The sequence below is a fragment of the Clarias gariepinus genome, chromosome 12, assembly GCF_024256425.1.
Source record: "Clarias gariepinus isolate MV-2021 ecotype Netherlands chromosome 12, CGAR_prim_01v2, whole genome shotgun sequence".
In the NCBI taxonomy this organism is placed as follows: domain Eukaryota; kingdom Metazoa; phylum Chordata; class Actinopteri; order Siluriformes; family Clariidae; genus Clarias; species Clarias gariepinus.
The window spans coordinates 22,655,285-22,670,619 of record NC_071111.1 but is presented as its reverse complement, the minus strand read 5'-3'; the positions used below and the strand labels follow the sequence as shown (position 1 = coordinate 22,670,619).

General features: G+C 42.3%; 1 protein-coding gene across 5 annotated transcripts in view; it reads right to left on the bottom strand.

The window, feature by feature from the left end:
• Positions 1-2,009: 2,009 nt before the first annotated feature.
• Positions 2,010-15,335, bottom strand: part of dusp16 (dual specificity phosphatase 16) — a 29,615-nt gene continuing 16,289 nt past the window's right edge. For all 5 annotated transcript variants that reach the window (XM_053508501.1, XM_053508502.1, XM_053508503.1 and 2 more), the window contains 5 exons: positions 10,198-10,333; positions 7,079-7,242; positions 6,720-6,879; positions 6,292-6,415; positions 2,010-6,212 (listed from right to left, as the gene is read on the bottom strand). In XM_053508501.1, coding sequence (XP_053364476.1) covers positions 5,045-6,212; positions 6,292-6,415; positions 6,720-6,879; positions 7,079-7,242; positions 10,198-10,333 — 1,752 coding nt within the window. In that variant the 3' untranslated portion in view covers positions 2,010-5,044. The remainder of the gene's footprint in view (positions 6,213-6,291; positions 6,416-6,719; positions 6,880-7,078; positions 7,243-10,197; positions 10,334-15,335) is intronic.

Here is a 15,335-nt window from a genome sequence, read left to right as displayed (position 1 = left end):
TATAAGTGACTTAATGGAAAACACGTCCCACATCCAGCAAACGTTTACGTAACCACTGCCCAAGCTAACCAAACACAGCTCAGTGTGCCAAAGCGTTAATCTTTAGTGATCATGCTGGAGCACAAACCTTTACTAGACAAGGTTAAAAAAACACTGCTGGATCTCATATTTCCACTAAAGCATGAGGGCACCAGGTAGGGTGGTCCACTCCATTACACTTTATCCTATACAGGACGCCAACAGAGTCATCAGGGATCATCAAGTTTCAGCCATGAACTGATGAAGTGCCACTGTGTGTGTGTGTGTGTGTGTAAATAGATCTGCAAGTATCAGATTGGTGTTTATAACTATTCTAAGATTTCTGTATCTTGTTTATTTATTTTTGGGCTTGACCTAGAAGTTCTGGCTTGGCACACACTTTACTGGTGTATAGCCCGATTCAAGAGCGCTCTAGTGAAGGTTATAATAACAGCGTGGAGGATGATGGGTGTGTGTGCACACCATCCAAGTGGGGGGAAAAAACATGCTATAAGGTCACACTCCATCTCCAGCGAAGGAGACTAAGAAGAAAAGTTTATTTTTTAATTTAAATAATCCATGAAATCCCTGAGCTCAATGATTTAGTACAGAAAGAAGACAAGGGTAATCCAAAAACTTCTTGGAAATTCCTGTACGTGAGCTTTGTCCAGGAAATGTAACTAAACATCTCCATGCTGGGGACATGCCAAGCTTATATATTCTGATATTCTGCATCTCAGAACACATTTTACTACCTCATACTTTCTTCCTGATCCTGTAGACAAACAGTGTCAGGGCGAAGTCATAAGGAGTGGACATCATCGACAGCTTCTGAAGAATGTGTGGCGTTCTTGTATGCACGAGGTCGGAAGGAGATCTGTTGGAGAACAGCATGTTCTAGGGATTTGGACTGGAATGTCAGGACTTCCTGAGTGGAAAAGAATGCATCAGTGATGCTGAGTTGTATTTGTCATCAAACAAATTTTAATATTACACAATGATAACCCGAGTAAATACAAAATGCAGTTTTTTAAATGATGATTTCATTAATTAAGGAGGAAAAAAACCCTGTCCAGGTCAACCTGGCCTTATGTGAAAAAGTAATTGCCCCCTAAACCTAATAACTGGTCGTGTCACCCTAAACGACAGCAACTTTCGCATCACTGTGGAGGAATTTTGGCCCACTCTTCCTTGCAGAATTGTTTTAATTAAACCACATTGGAGGGTTTAACCTGTTTAAGGGCATGCCGCAATATGTTAAACAGATTTAAGTCCAGGCCACTCCAAAACTTTTTTTTTTTGGTGTTTGTGTGTGTGTATAATATTACATTTTGTTTCATGATCTCAATCATTGAAGTGTGACTAATATGCAAAAGTGTTTAGTTTTTTTTTTTTAATGAAGAGGGCAAATACTTTTTCACGCATTGTATGGTACCAGTCAAAAGTTTGGATGCGAGTTTGAATTTATTTTCTACATTCTAGAACAATACTGGATTTTTTTTTTTTTAACTATGAAGTAATCCATATGGCATTGGGTAATTATGTAACAACAACAACAGTTATTATTTTAAGACATGAAAGTCAGCTGTTCTGGAACAGTTCTTACAAGAACAGTATTGTCAAGTGTATTTGCAAAACCCATCAAGCACCATGATGAAACTGGCTCTCATGAAGATCATCCCAGGAAAGCAAGACCAAAACTTCTCTTTGTTGCAGAGGAGTTCATTTAGAGTTACCAGTTACCTCAAAAATCACCAATAAACAATCTCCAACTCAGATTCGAGCCGTCGTGAAGCCCTTTGCACTTCTGTAGCACTGTTTTACAATGTAGAATGAAATAAAAATCAGGAAAGTCCATGGAATGAGATAATGTGTCCAAACTTTTGACTAGTAGTGTGTGTGGGTGTGTAATATATAGCATCGGATCAGATGTTGTGTTCCTGGTCTGATGGTTTCGCTAACTACAGTAAATGTGAACAGAACACTGCATGTGTTGAGTACCGGTTTAGGTTTATTTCAACTGTCAAACATACAACTAAGAACCACCAACATTAAAGATTTGCCATGAAAAAAAAAATGCATATGCTGGAAGGAAAAGGCACATCATACTCTCAAGCATCTCCACAATCCACTCACACATTCCATACACTCCGCACACGTGTACCATCTCCATCTTTACACTTCTCTGTTATGTAGGCACGATCATAACGCAGTCATTCAGTTAGGAAAAAATATATATGTATGTATATATGCTGTAATTTGTCCATAAAGATTTACCTATAGGAATTTTTACTTGGCCCAGCTTCGGGACTTGCTGTACACCTCGTTGTCTTTTTAAAGCCCTAGCAAATGGTTAAACCAGGACTTCTCCTGGTTTAAGAGGCTCAATAGTTCAAAAGGCAGTTTGTAGTAAAACTGCTGATTCTAACATTTTCATTGGAGGATTTAATAAAAAACATTATTTTTTACTAATTACAAAGAATTTACTTATTTACTGACGAATTTTCACAGCTTTAAGAAGCCACAGCTTTTGTCACCTGTATCTGTATTTGTTTTGTTTTTTTAAAAGCTGTTAGGATCTGGCTCATTACTGAATGCAGAAAGAGGCGGACACGGCACGTTCCTGAAAACATTCCTAGCTTGGAGAGCCGATTAGGAACATTAGATGGAGATTAGAAACAAAGCAGGTCCTTGTTTGAGTAGGCGATACCTTGTTTTAGGGCAAGTATTAATTAAATGTTTAAATACCTGAAGAGCCTTAAACACTGTCCCGATTCACTTTGTTCAGAAGTGAAAAGACGTCGAGCTAGAAACCACTTACCATACACGCCTTCAATACTGACGGGACCTCAATACTTCATCTGATATTTTATATAAGAACTGGGTAGTATAACAATTTATATATAAAATTGTAGTCAGCCACCTTCCACAGGTTATGGTGGTTTTAGAGTCAACCGATTGTCCTGCTATAGATTGAATATCGGGCAAAATAAACTATATAGCCAAAAGTATGCGGACACCTGGTCATCACAGATGCTTGTCCTTTTTGAACATCCCAATCCAGGGTTATTTCCTGTGAATGAAGTGCAGTCGGCGTTCCATTACAGATGATGGTGTTGTTCTTTTACTTCAACCTTAACACACAATGTCTCAATGAAGCTGGCTTTATAACCTGCAGGATTTTCATGCTCGAACAGGTTTTAATTCCCGACAAGAGACACGACATACAAAGACATTCTATACAATTGTCTGCTTTTAACTTTGTGACAACAGTTTGGGGGAAAAACCCACATTTGAATGTTATGGACAGGTGTTCACATACTTCGGGCCTTGCACCGAAAGTACTAGGTATAGTTTCTCAAAAGCATCGGAAAGTACATAGGGTCAGTGGGACGCCTCGCCTGCTCAATCGTTTGCCAATTATCACCATGTAGTGATGCTTCCCAGAAACTAAACACGATATGACCCGAAATCTGTGAAAGCCTTTTAAGTTCGAGTTGCATGTGAGGAACAGATGTTAGATCGATACTAATACATCTGTGTAACCCACACAACTCTTGATCTGGTGTTTAATCAAAAGTACGACTAAGGCTGGATATCATGCAGTACGATATCAGAGATATCTGCTTAGGTTTAAATGGATTAAAATAAACGCGTATCTAATTGGATTAAACATTTTCCTGACTGTAGATAGAGTTGCGACATTCTTGTCGTGGTGTTTAATGTATATGCAAACCTCTTGCGTGGCATTTTTTTAATGCTAAACTCTAAAAAAAAAAAAAAATCTGTCTGGTCTTAGTCTGTGTCTGCATTTGTGAGGATTTTGTTCTGGAGATAGCTGGCTTTGTGTTACCGCCTTGATTAATTGGACAAATCTGTCCAAAAAAATGCTTACTGTCATAGCATCTTATGTCGGGTAGTAGGCTGAGAACATGATGGCGATGACGTTTAAAAAAAAAAAAAAAGTCAGATCATTATGCAAACGACGCAAAATGACGTCTCAAAATACAGGGTAGGTTTGAAAACAACTTGAAACGTTGTTTATTTTCCATACTCAAAATAAAAAGACGTTTGTTCGAGAGGACGATAATCCGCTCTGATCTCGGAGCGAGATCAAATTGCGCCTTTTGAACGAGAGTCCCAGCCTCTTCCTCTTCCCCAGCGTTCGCGTAATACAACCCACCATTTACACAACCAGCTACAACACCTGGCCTTTTCCAGCTCCACCTCGACCTGAACCTAGCTCACTCCCACTCTTCACTCATTCAGCTAACATACACTTTTAATCTTTCTGTTTTATATGAAGAGATGATTGCGGATCATCTGACGTAAAAGAAAAAACTCATTACAGGCATTTAAATCTTAACGCCATCATTCGAGAGAGAGAGAGAAAGAAAACAAACAACCAAAAAGAAAAGCAAAAAGGGACTTCTTTAGAAATGTCTTTTCCTGCTGCTTGATATAAGACCTGAGATTTTAACCATTGAAAGCTACACTTTTGAGTAAAAGCAAAAAAAAAAAAAGAGAAAGAGAGAAAAGCCCTTAGTTTGGAGTCGTGAGGTACTGTATAGTTGCTACGTAGACACCCTTTTGTCAGAGCATGCAGAAATATCTTCAAACCATTTCAGCTTCGAGTTTTGGGCTCATGATTCAGACAAACATATCAGATCAATCACAACATAGATGGAAAAGGGTAATTAATCAATACTGATCCACTGACAGAAAAATAGGCTCAGCTAAAACAAAAAATAAATCAACTTAAAGTGTTGGTGTATCCACTTTTGCACAATCAGTGAAAGGGAGTTGCATTCAGTGGACATCATCACCTGCAAGATTCAGCTAGAGTAATACAAAAATAATTCTTGGTCAGTGGGGAAAAGCCTATGAAGCACCACTACTACTTTACAGTCTGTAAAAGCACTTGGATAAGATTTTGCGCTGGGAAATAAGCCGCGAAAATCTTCCTTCTTATCAAAAAGTCCAAAACGATTTAGTTTAAAAGAGAGTGACATTCAATTGTTTCCTTTCAGGACACCTCGATGACCTCCATGCTCCCGGAGAAGCTGGATTGGCTGCCTACTTTCCCCAGTTCCTCTCTGGAGCGGGTCTCGGTCATGCCGTCACCGAATTCCATCTGGCAGCTTCGCCGTTTGAGTTGCTTCTCGAAGCTGCTCTCTTCGTGCCAGCTGCGGCGCGAGTCTCCACGTTCGCTGCTCCTCTGTCTGCTGCGCCTCCTCACCGCCTCCAAACCCTGACTGCAGCTGAATGTGGCAGTGAAACTGCTTTGTGTGCCACCAGCTCCTCCGCTGCCTCCGCTGCTGAAGATGGCCGAGGTGGAGTAGAACCGTGCTGACTCAGACGAGAGGTACCAGCCACCGGTGACGGGCGCCAGAAGGATGTCGGAGTGCCAGCCTTTTAGAGCACCTAACCCAGTTTTGGCCAACTGCTGCTGCGAGCGTGAAAGGCCGAGCAGAAAGCTGGCGGTGCTCGCCGTCTCCTCCATGCTGCCGCTCCTTTGCAGCGGCTGGGGGCAGGCGGGTGGAGGAGGGGGTTTCAAGGCTGCAGGATGAGGCTTTATGGCTTGGCTGGGGTTGTTGCAGTGACCAGATTTGGCGGAGTTAGTGGACGTGTTGCTGCTTGTCGCTGTGGGACCTTCGGCTTGCTCCTTGTCCGGACTCTGCTCGGGAGTCGACTGCTCCGAAACCTCCTCCACGGGGGAGAACTGGCAAGGTTTTACTGTTGGATCTTTAAACGTGGATGGTTTGTAGTAGTCTGGACCGTCTCCATTTCCAAACGTGCGTAAAGGCGCGCCAACGCTCGGCTCTCCGTACGACTTGATGTCCAGCGAGAAGGAGCGCTTCAAGCGCATGCTGTCCTCCATTTCTTCACTCAACTGCAGACTGCACAGGGCCTGAGCCAGAAGTTGTTCCTCAGGAACCCCAGCCAGTACACAGGGTAGTGTCAGAGGCTCCAGTGGAACCAGGGGAGATATCTCCACTCCGCTTCCACTGGACAAGCACGGGGCACAACACTCGTTCTCCGGTGCAGAGCTTGGTTTGTCGGTCAGTTCAGCCTGCACTGCCTTACCCTTAGCTGCCACTTCGTTTGGGCTCTTGATTTTCTTCTCAAAGTCTAGAAGCTGGCCCAGGAAGTTAAAGTTGGGCGAGATGGTCGGCCTCTTCTCCTTCACAAACCTAGAAAAGCAATCACCATTTTCCACATTAGCTGGTTTCGTCATTTTAAGATTGCTCTTATAGATATCTGGTCTCATACCTGTATGCCTCATCTAGGGACATATCCATCCTCTTCATGATGTACGCAATAGCGATGGTGGCTGATCGGGAAATCCCTGCCAGACAGTGAACCAGAACTCTGGCATTACAAGCTTTCGCTTTTTCTAAAAAGAAAGAAAGTGAAAGTAAGTTAGCATACAGTAAGGCTTTTCATGCATCCAATATAATAACAGAGCCATACTGTAGATATCAGCTCAGTGCTACTGTAAGTGATTCATTCCTTTCTCCAGACATAAGTCATTTCAATCGCAGTCATAGAGCATAAAAATAAAAGCAAGTGAAGGTAAAAACATGGCCTTGGAAATTCCCTGTCATTTGAGAATAGTGTCAGTTTCCCAGCATCCATAGCTAGTGGTTAGACCTGACTCTGAGGTAAACCTCAAAGGCATGAACTTCCTGGCAGCTGACCTATGAACTCCACGGATTTGTCCAGCCACGGCAGGATCTTCTCGCAAAAGCTGTCGTTGACGGGCACGCGCAGGAAGTGTGACTCGGGAATGAAGTCGGGTTTGGGACACGTGTTACTGGCGTTGAGGACGTATGCTATGTCGTTCTGCTGCATCAAATCCTAGGAGAAGAAGAAGAATAGATAGACAGAGAGAGTTTTTACGGCACAGATTCACATGTAGCACTGATTATAGGACAATCTATAGGAGTAACGTGTCGAACAACCTGTTTGGACAAATGATTGTACCGAACTTGATATCACTGAATCAAAAATACACTGAAAACGTAATTTGGATAATTTCTCCGCCAAAGCAGCTCACCCTGTTGAGCACGTCTCTCTGACAGCCCAGGTAGAGATGAGGCAGGATGCGTGTAGGACCGCTGCTGTTGAGCGGAAGACATGGCTGTGAGATACAGGAGGGCACCAGCATACACTTTCCTTCACACAGACCCGGGAACAGATTCGAGAACTCCACAAACCCACCTGGAACATAAAAACAAATCCACACAAAAAAAACAACACACTCGTTAGGTGGCTGGACAGACTGTCGCCTCGCACTTTCTGGGATGTTTTGTATGTCCTCCATGTGGTGGTGGGTTTCCCCCGGGTTCTCCGGTTTCCTCCCGCAGCCCAAAAACATGCATATTAGGCTTATTTTTGCTCCCAACTTGCTCGTAGTGGAAGAACGAGTGTTTGCATGTGTGCCCTTTTATGTATTGGCACCCTCTCCTGGGTGTACCCCGTGGTCTCCAGGTTCCCTCAATCCTGTACTGTGTATAAAGAACGAACAAATAAACAAACACCTGTCCTAAATCTCGCCGCGTATCCAATCAACCAATCAGCAAGATTATCAATGCGGCACTGGCTCAGCAGGTAGCTCTGGGTTACTGATCAGAAGGTCAGGGGTTCAAGCACCTGCTCCAGTCAATGGCCACACCATTGAGCAAGACCCTTAACGCTGCTTGCTCCAGGGACGTTGTGTCATTCACTGACCCCTCGCTCTTGCTCTGGCCCCTCCTTCCTGTGAATTTACACTCTTATGCAATGTATATGTGACCACAAAAGTCAGATTTTTTTTTTCTGAATAAATCCTCAAACAGAGCTCAGGGGCTTTGGTTAATGCTAAACATCAGGATCTCTGTACAAACCTTTTTCTTTTAGTTAGCTATAAAGAGAACGAATGAAGCGACATACAAACACACACACAGTGCTCGACCCATTGGAGAGGAGAAAATCCTGCCGGGTGGACGTTCACATTCACAGGAAACCTTGAGCTTAGATTAAAGTGTGTTAATATTTCGGAGACCTTTAACCTACTGCATCGGCATTATATCAGAGCAGGGGTTATGAAAGACCTGATAAAGCTGGACATGTTCGATTTATCACTGTAGTGGAGAAAAAGAGAGAGAGGTTTTTTTTTTTGTGTGAGTGTGTGCGAGTGTGTGTGAGTGTGTGTGTTCCTCCACTGGGGCTTTTGCAGCATGTTAGAGCATGAGTAACCCAGGGATTATTTAGACATCCTCAGAAAACAGGATCGCTTCCCTCTTTGAGACTTGTTCATAGCGTGAATAAGAACTCTCACAGCCGCGTTCTCGTTCAACATCCTGTTTGCAAAGCTTCTCCGTTTCACTCTCCCGCACACACACACACACACACACACACACATACAAAGGGTTATGTAATGATGATGTAATCCCGGAGCTGAACCCTCTCCACTATTAACTCTTGCGTGATTGTTCAAGAACCCGAACTTTTGAAACGATCGCCGTATGAATGCGATTTCTAAAGAGACTTTTGTATTGTGTGCATGAAAGACAGAGCGAGAGAGACGGAGAGAGAGAAAGAGCACAAGAAAATGTGTGTAGATCTGAGAGCTAACGATGTTAAAGCGCTGACTGACTTCACCAAAATACCCCAAAACAAAACAAAACAATAAAGCTGGTTACTTAGTAACCGAGGGGTTACGTCAGGCTGCAGAGTGTTTATTGAGGCTTAATCTGATGCCATGTGTGGAAAAAAAAAAAAAAAAAAAGGCTCTGGCACGTCGCTGAAGCTGGCCAGACTGACACTTTAAGCCTTTTTTTATTATTATTTCTGTTTCTAGTTACACTTTAACTCGTTTTACTCACTTCAGGATATAAACTGACGAAAGACTGACTGGTTAGGTAACATCATTACTGTGTGATCTAACAGAGCCGCGGCTCAGTAACGGATTCTCTGTGTTCAATATTTAATCTCGTTTTATTTGATAATGCAGTGCTGTAAATCATAAACGGTGGAAACAGATAAAGAGTTAAAAACCCAAAGTTCAACAATGCTCTGTTGTTGAGCGTTTCACATATGAGAATCACCTCTAGCTCTTGTTTAACGACGTGTCCCACGTGTTAGCGGGTTTGTTTTTCCAGTAACGGTGACTTTTATGGTGTTATCATGTATTTTTGACCTTAAAGGTCTCATCAGTGTATTGTGTTCAGAGTCTTCTGTAAATGTCAACAGGTTTTATGTTTTCATTCACTAGCAATGTCACTGCAAGTCCCTGTTTGACTCGAACACCCTATGTGTATATGCATGTATGTACAGTGTATACGATGTATATGTATGTATATGTTCTGCATAAACGAAAATCGTACGTAAACTCTCTACACCTTAACGTTTATAGATCTGTGTGTGTGTGTGTGTGTGTGTGTGTGTGTGTCGATGTACAGATTTTAACAAAAAGTCTTCTATAACATCTAAGAAAAATCCCCAACTTTCTTGTTCAGACAGGAACTGGAAACATTCTCATCATGTATTTGATGTGCGTCTTTGTCATAAAAGGAAGGAGTCTCCAGTGTCGGTGTTTTGCAACTGTCAGAAATAAATTATTTAATTAATTATTTAGAAATCTTTCTGATCAGTGTATTTGTAACATGACAGGCTGTTTTTTTTTTTTATCTTTAAGAAATGAAAAATGAAAGTGACGAGAGATCGACTGTTTGTACAGTAGCTAAGATAAGAGGAACTTCCACAACATTAAATGTAGCTGTGGTATAAGAGGAATAAAAACTCTTCGGGACATTCTGTAACTGCGAACAAATCAAACAATAAACAGTAAACAGGGGCAGGATGTAGATTTCGCTGTACCTGCACTCCTGGTCATGCATTATTGCTTACGCAGTGACCCAGTGCTGTGTGTGTGTGTGTGTGAGGTGTGTCTTCAGTAATGGGTCCCATTTCACCGATTTTCTTTCTGACTCACACAGGATGTACAGGATACTATCTCAATCTCTTAAAGCTCCCTGGATGTGTGCTCTTCCTTCAAAATGTGTTTAGGATACATCCTGCATGTTGAGATGTTAAGTGGCTATGGCACACACACACACACACACTTACACGCATTCAGTTAGAGCTTTATTTTATGGCTGTGTGTGTAATCTGGGTTAAACGTTTATATCTAACCTGTGAGCAGGTGGACGGACGGGAAACTCCTCTCGAGCTTGGCCAATAGGACGCTCAGGAAGGTCTCTGATGACAGGGACGAGGGGTCGGACGAGCTCTGGTCGTAGACCACCACTTCCTGATTCTGTAGTTCCAACTGAAACACATGAACACACACACAGGACAAATGAGACGAACGAACTGTTACCGATCATAACTATTTGTGTATCATATATCGTGGTGTTATTACGCAACACTGTCTTTGTTTTTGAGCCTGTGTTTTCATTTATGTATCACTTCAAGAAGTCAGTGTTCAACTTTGTTTCCCTTCCTTTTTCTACCCAATTCAATCGATTTCCTGCTCACCGCCCCGCTCTATCATCATACACATATACAGTAGATAAAAACTGGATGAGCCGTAACTTGTGCTTTCTCTTGCTTATATTGCATCATGGCACAAAAAGAAAAGAGTACAGAGCTATTCGCCCTCTTCCAGATGACAGACGCTGGTTATTCTTGCTTGAGTGACAGGACAGAGAGTATGCCCCTCCCACTCAGAAAGCACAGACAGACCAAAAGTTTTCTGATTGCCAGAATGTTTATTAATGGTGCATAATTCACTAAATCGGCGTGTAAAGGAGTTCCTGCGGGGCCAAGGTTTTAGACGTGAAGCAGGAAATCCGATCATGGCTCCGGCCTACTGAGGAAACTTCTACCTTGATGGTGTCCAAGCACTTGGGATAAGTGCATTAGTGTATCAGGGGGTTATATAAAGTTTTAACTCTTATAACTGTGTTCTGCTATTTTGCATAATCAAAAGTCCCCGTTTGACTTGAACACCCAACATAGCGGGTCTAAAACGTTGCGGGTCTATAACGTTGGCGTCCCAGGAACTCCTTTAATGGCCCTGGACTATGTGGAAATGGCTTAGACTCAGGTTAGGACTGTATGGGTGTATGATGTGGCAATAACCTCAAACCAGTTGAAGTCTTCTGTAAATGTCAAATGTTTTCATGTCTTCATTTAACGGAAATTCCATCACAAGTCCCAGTTTGGCTTGAACAGCCCTCATAGTTGGTTTACTGTTCATTCACAGGCAGCTTTTACTCCCGAGCGTGTTCTCTAACGGAGAACTTCAGTTCTTTGGTGGATCTAGTGAACGATTATCCGATGGTGTCCAGTCACTAGGGCCAGGGGGGGAGGGGGGGGGGGGGGTTGGGGGTTGGGCCGGTCGTTAGCGACATCACTCGTGTTATTCTATAATGGTTCATTAATTATTCAGTACATTTTCTTCGTCTTAGTACATTCATACGTTAAAAAGTAGATGAATGCTGAGCTCGGTCACTGCTCGTTCAACTCCGACAAAAGTAACAATAACACCACCCTACTTTACTACTTAATTACTCAAGAGCCTACACACACACACACACACACATCTCTAGGCTTCATTAACTATCTATTAACCAAACACGACATGGAAGCTTTCTTGAATATTCACGGAATTCTCATTATGCACCCCAGACACTCAAAATAAATCCGTGCAAACAACCCACGCCCTCTGTACGCATATATTTAGCAGCGAGCAAGGCTTCAGGACACGCACCCTTAATCCCAGATCAGATCTCAGCAACACAACCTGCCCTATTTTAAGGTGTGATGAAGACACTCGAGCTTTGGGTTTTGTTGCTGGGCCTCGCACTGATCTCCAAACAGTGAAATAAACCTTCAGTGTCTGACTCATAGACGTGATCTCGAGCTGAGCTGACTCCAGACCTGTATCCTGAGACTAACAGGAGGACTCAATTCAAAGCAGCAGACGTTGAAATCGGTGTCAGCTAACCTGACGTGCTCGGAGCGCCCAGTATTGGGTTTCTTTGGCGCTTCACGCAGACACCATGTGTCACCCGGTGTCACCCAATACAGTCAAGGAAAATATTGCTGGGTGTTGGGGTCTCTCTATCGAGCTGTCCTGGAAAGCTCTCGTTGTGACAAAGTCTTGAGCCTCCTCTCATTTCTACAAATTATATACAGTTAAAAACAAACAAAAACAGGAACAAAGGTTTACTGCGATAGGCTGTGAAATTGGTGAAAAATTGGTTGTTTATCTAACAACCTCAGCAGCGACCTCATTTCCCCTCTCGTCTGTTCCAACCACTTAGCATTCAGCATCACCAGTATACTAATCACCTGATCACCGGTTTCTCACTCGTTCATGCCTTAAGTTAGATGTTTTTATGCTTGAATGCTTCATACTGTAGGTCACTGTGTGGCTTAACAAACAAAAAACACTAATCTGAAACTGCTCCTGGACTGGGCTAAAAAACGAGAGGAAGTCTGGAGAACTGTTCCTCAAGACTACATTAAAAATACAAGAACTTATGGCTTTTTGGAAGCGAAATATGAAGACATGAGGGTCAAACTTTGCACAGCACTGTAAAACTAGATATAATTCAGTAAGAAATAAAGGGGAGATGGGAAAAAGAAAGGAACGTCTGGATAAATATGGTGATGAATAAAGCCAGAATAGTAACACTGTTAAATTCTCAGATCTGATTGATCAGAATATGAATAAATTAAGAATAATTGACGCTATAATGCCACGTCTGAATGTATTGTCCGGTGAAGTTGAAGTTATTGCACTCGTTCTATAATGTTATCATTTCTATAGTAACATTTTGACTCATCTGGCTTATTAATTAAGCAAGCGGTATGATGTAATCTCTTAACTGATTTGATCGAGCTTTTCTTTCTTTAATCAGTTTATTGACCCGATCGGTCAGTTTTACAAAATTGATCTATGCTTTACAAACGCTATACTGTCTAAAATCAAAGAAATTCCTTAAAAAATTTAGCACGGCTTTTGCAGAACATTAAACCCGCTTTAATCTTCTGCAAATACTCTTGTTTTTCCAGAGTATCGCTTTTATCTTTTTCTTTTGAATTTAAGTATGTTTGCTCTACCTACTGGACTGGAGTGTGGATCTGAAGGGGGGAAAAAAGATCCTTGTACAAAAAAAAAGGCATTTAAACAATGAACAGCACAAATTACGCAGCATTCGATTTGACTTTTAGTCATTTTGAATACTTTAAAACTTGGAAGAAATACAGCTGCTTGAGACAAAACAGACTGTAAGCTTTAGTGCTGTTGAATTGAATCACAACGCCCAAAAATCAAGCTGAAACAAAACTCTACATCTGACTCGCATCTCCACTTATTAAATGGATTTAAAACATGTTCTTATGGAACAAACAAACAACAACAACAACAACAAAAGAATAATCGATGATATGGGATATAATAAGCTTTCTGTTGGATTTGACCTTCCTGCATAACGGGACATTTTGTCTGATTGTTTAAGTTCGAGATAAGTGAAGGAATAAACATTTACAGCTGCTACAATGCAAGCGCAACAAAACATGCAAATGCGGGGCCAGGGGTAGCTCAGTGGTTAAGGCATTGGACTACGGTTTGGAAGATCCCAGGTTCAAACCCCACAACCACAGAGTTGCCACTGTTGGGCCCTTGAGCAAGGCCCTTAACTCTCAACTGCTCAGATGTGTAATGAGATAAAAATGTAAGTCGCTCTGGATAAGGGCGTCTGCTAAATGCCTAAATGTAAATAAAAAATGTCCTTCAGTAAAAATCAATTCAAATCTATTCAGTTTTTGGGGGTTTCAGCGCTTTTAACAATGATCATTGTGGCAGAACAGCTTTACAGAAGTAAAATATGTAGGAATCATGATTATCAGATCGTCCCTGATGAGCAAGCCGAGGGCGACGGTGGCGAGGAAAAACTCCCTGAGACGGTAATAGGAAGAAACCTTAAGAGGAACCGGACTCGACATGGAAACCCATCCTCATTTGGGTGATAACGGATAGCAGGGATTTGATCTATGTGTTTAAAAAGTCCACAGTCCACTTTCGTTACTGGAGGCTCGGTTACAAAACTGTTGGTGTGGATTTCAGTCTTGAAAAGTACTCCAAATTAAGAGCTGTAACTGTGGTAGACCTGGTTGAAGACGAACGAAGCGGCGGGATGAAAATAATCCACGTCGGAGGGGTTACGGTATCACAGCGCGACAGCTGTGTTTTATCAACACGAAGTCTCTTGTTTCCAGAGGAACAAGACGTTTCGGATGGAAAAAAAAAATAAAAGAAAGAAAAAACTTCATCGGCTGCGGATGATGTAATCGTGGTTGTCAAAACATGACGTCAATTCCGTATAGGGTTACCAAGGTCAGTGAGTGTACATGAGTTCTTTTTCCTTGTTTCCTCACTGCATTGCTCATAAACCAACAACTAGTTACACGAACCTACTGTGGACGTCATTAACGTTCTGTTTATCGTCGTCTCGTCGCGAAATTAGAGGAGACGAACAAAGGTGATCCTGATCTGATGACACATAGTCTTTAATAATACTGTATATAACTAGTATTACATCACACAATATACTGTATATGTGACATAGAATAATGAGGTCGCCAGTGGCTTCAGCCTGAGTCGTGCGGTATATCAGCACAGCGGATGTCTTTCTCTCTCTCAGTCCTCAGGATCTCTCTCTCTTCCCTCCCTTTGCTTGCTATCTCTCCTTTTCTGTCTGTTATCTCAGGATTCTCAGGCATTCCAAAGGACAGCATGGTGCTGGGTCTGATGTCATCACCGGTTGAGCAACGTTCAAATTCTGACATTGCACAACATCGCTTATTCACCATCACACATCCTTCTGTGTCTACCTGCGCTCGTGTGCGGAATAAGAGAAAACATGCTCATAGTTAAAGCGAAAGAAACAAAGAAGCCCTGTTTTTTTTTCTTTCTTCCTTTTTTCGAGTCTTCATATGTGTGTGTGTGTGTGTGTGTGTGTATGGAGTGAGGGAGGCTCAAGGCTGGACTGAGACAGATAGCACTGGGATGAGGTCACTTGGCAACCTGTTGCTAAGGCCTCCCGAGGGCCCTCGCGAGCGGGGATGGATTACTCGACTCGCTCTGGACACTTCGGAACACTGTGTTTTGTAGTTAGGGAGGTCAGAGTCGTTCATCAAAATGCGACTGGAGGGGTTTATACGAATGTGAAATAATGCTGAGACGTCTTCAGCAGCCGAACACTGCTGTATGTCTCGCAGAAGCATGAATTAGAATATTCACGCTCACACGTCCACTT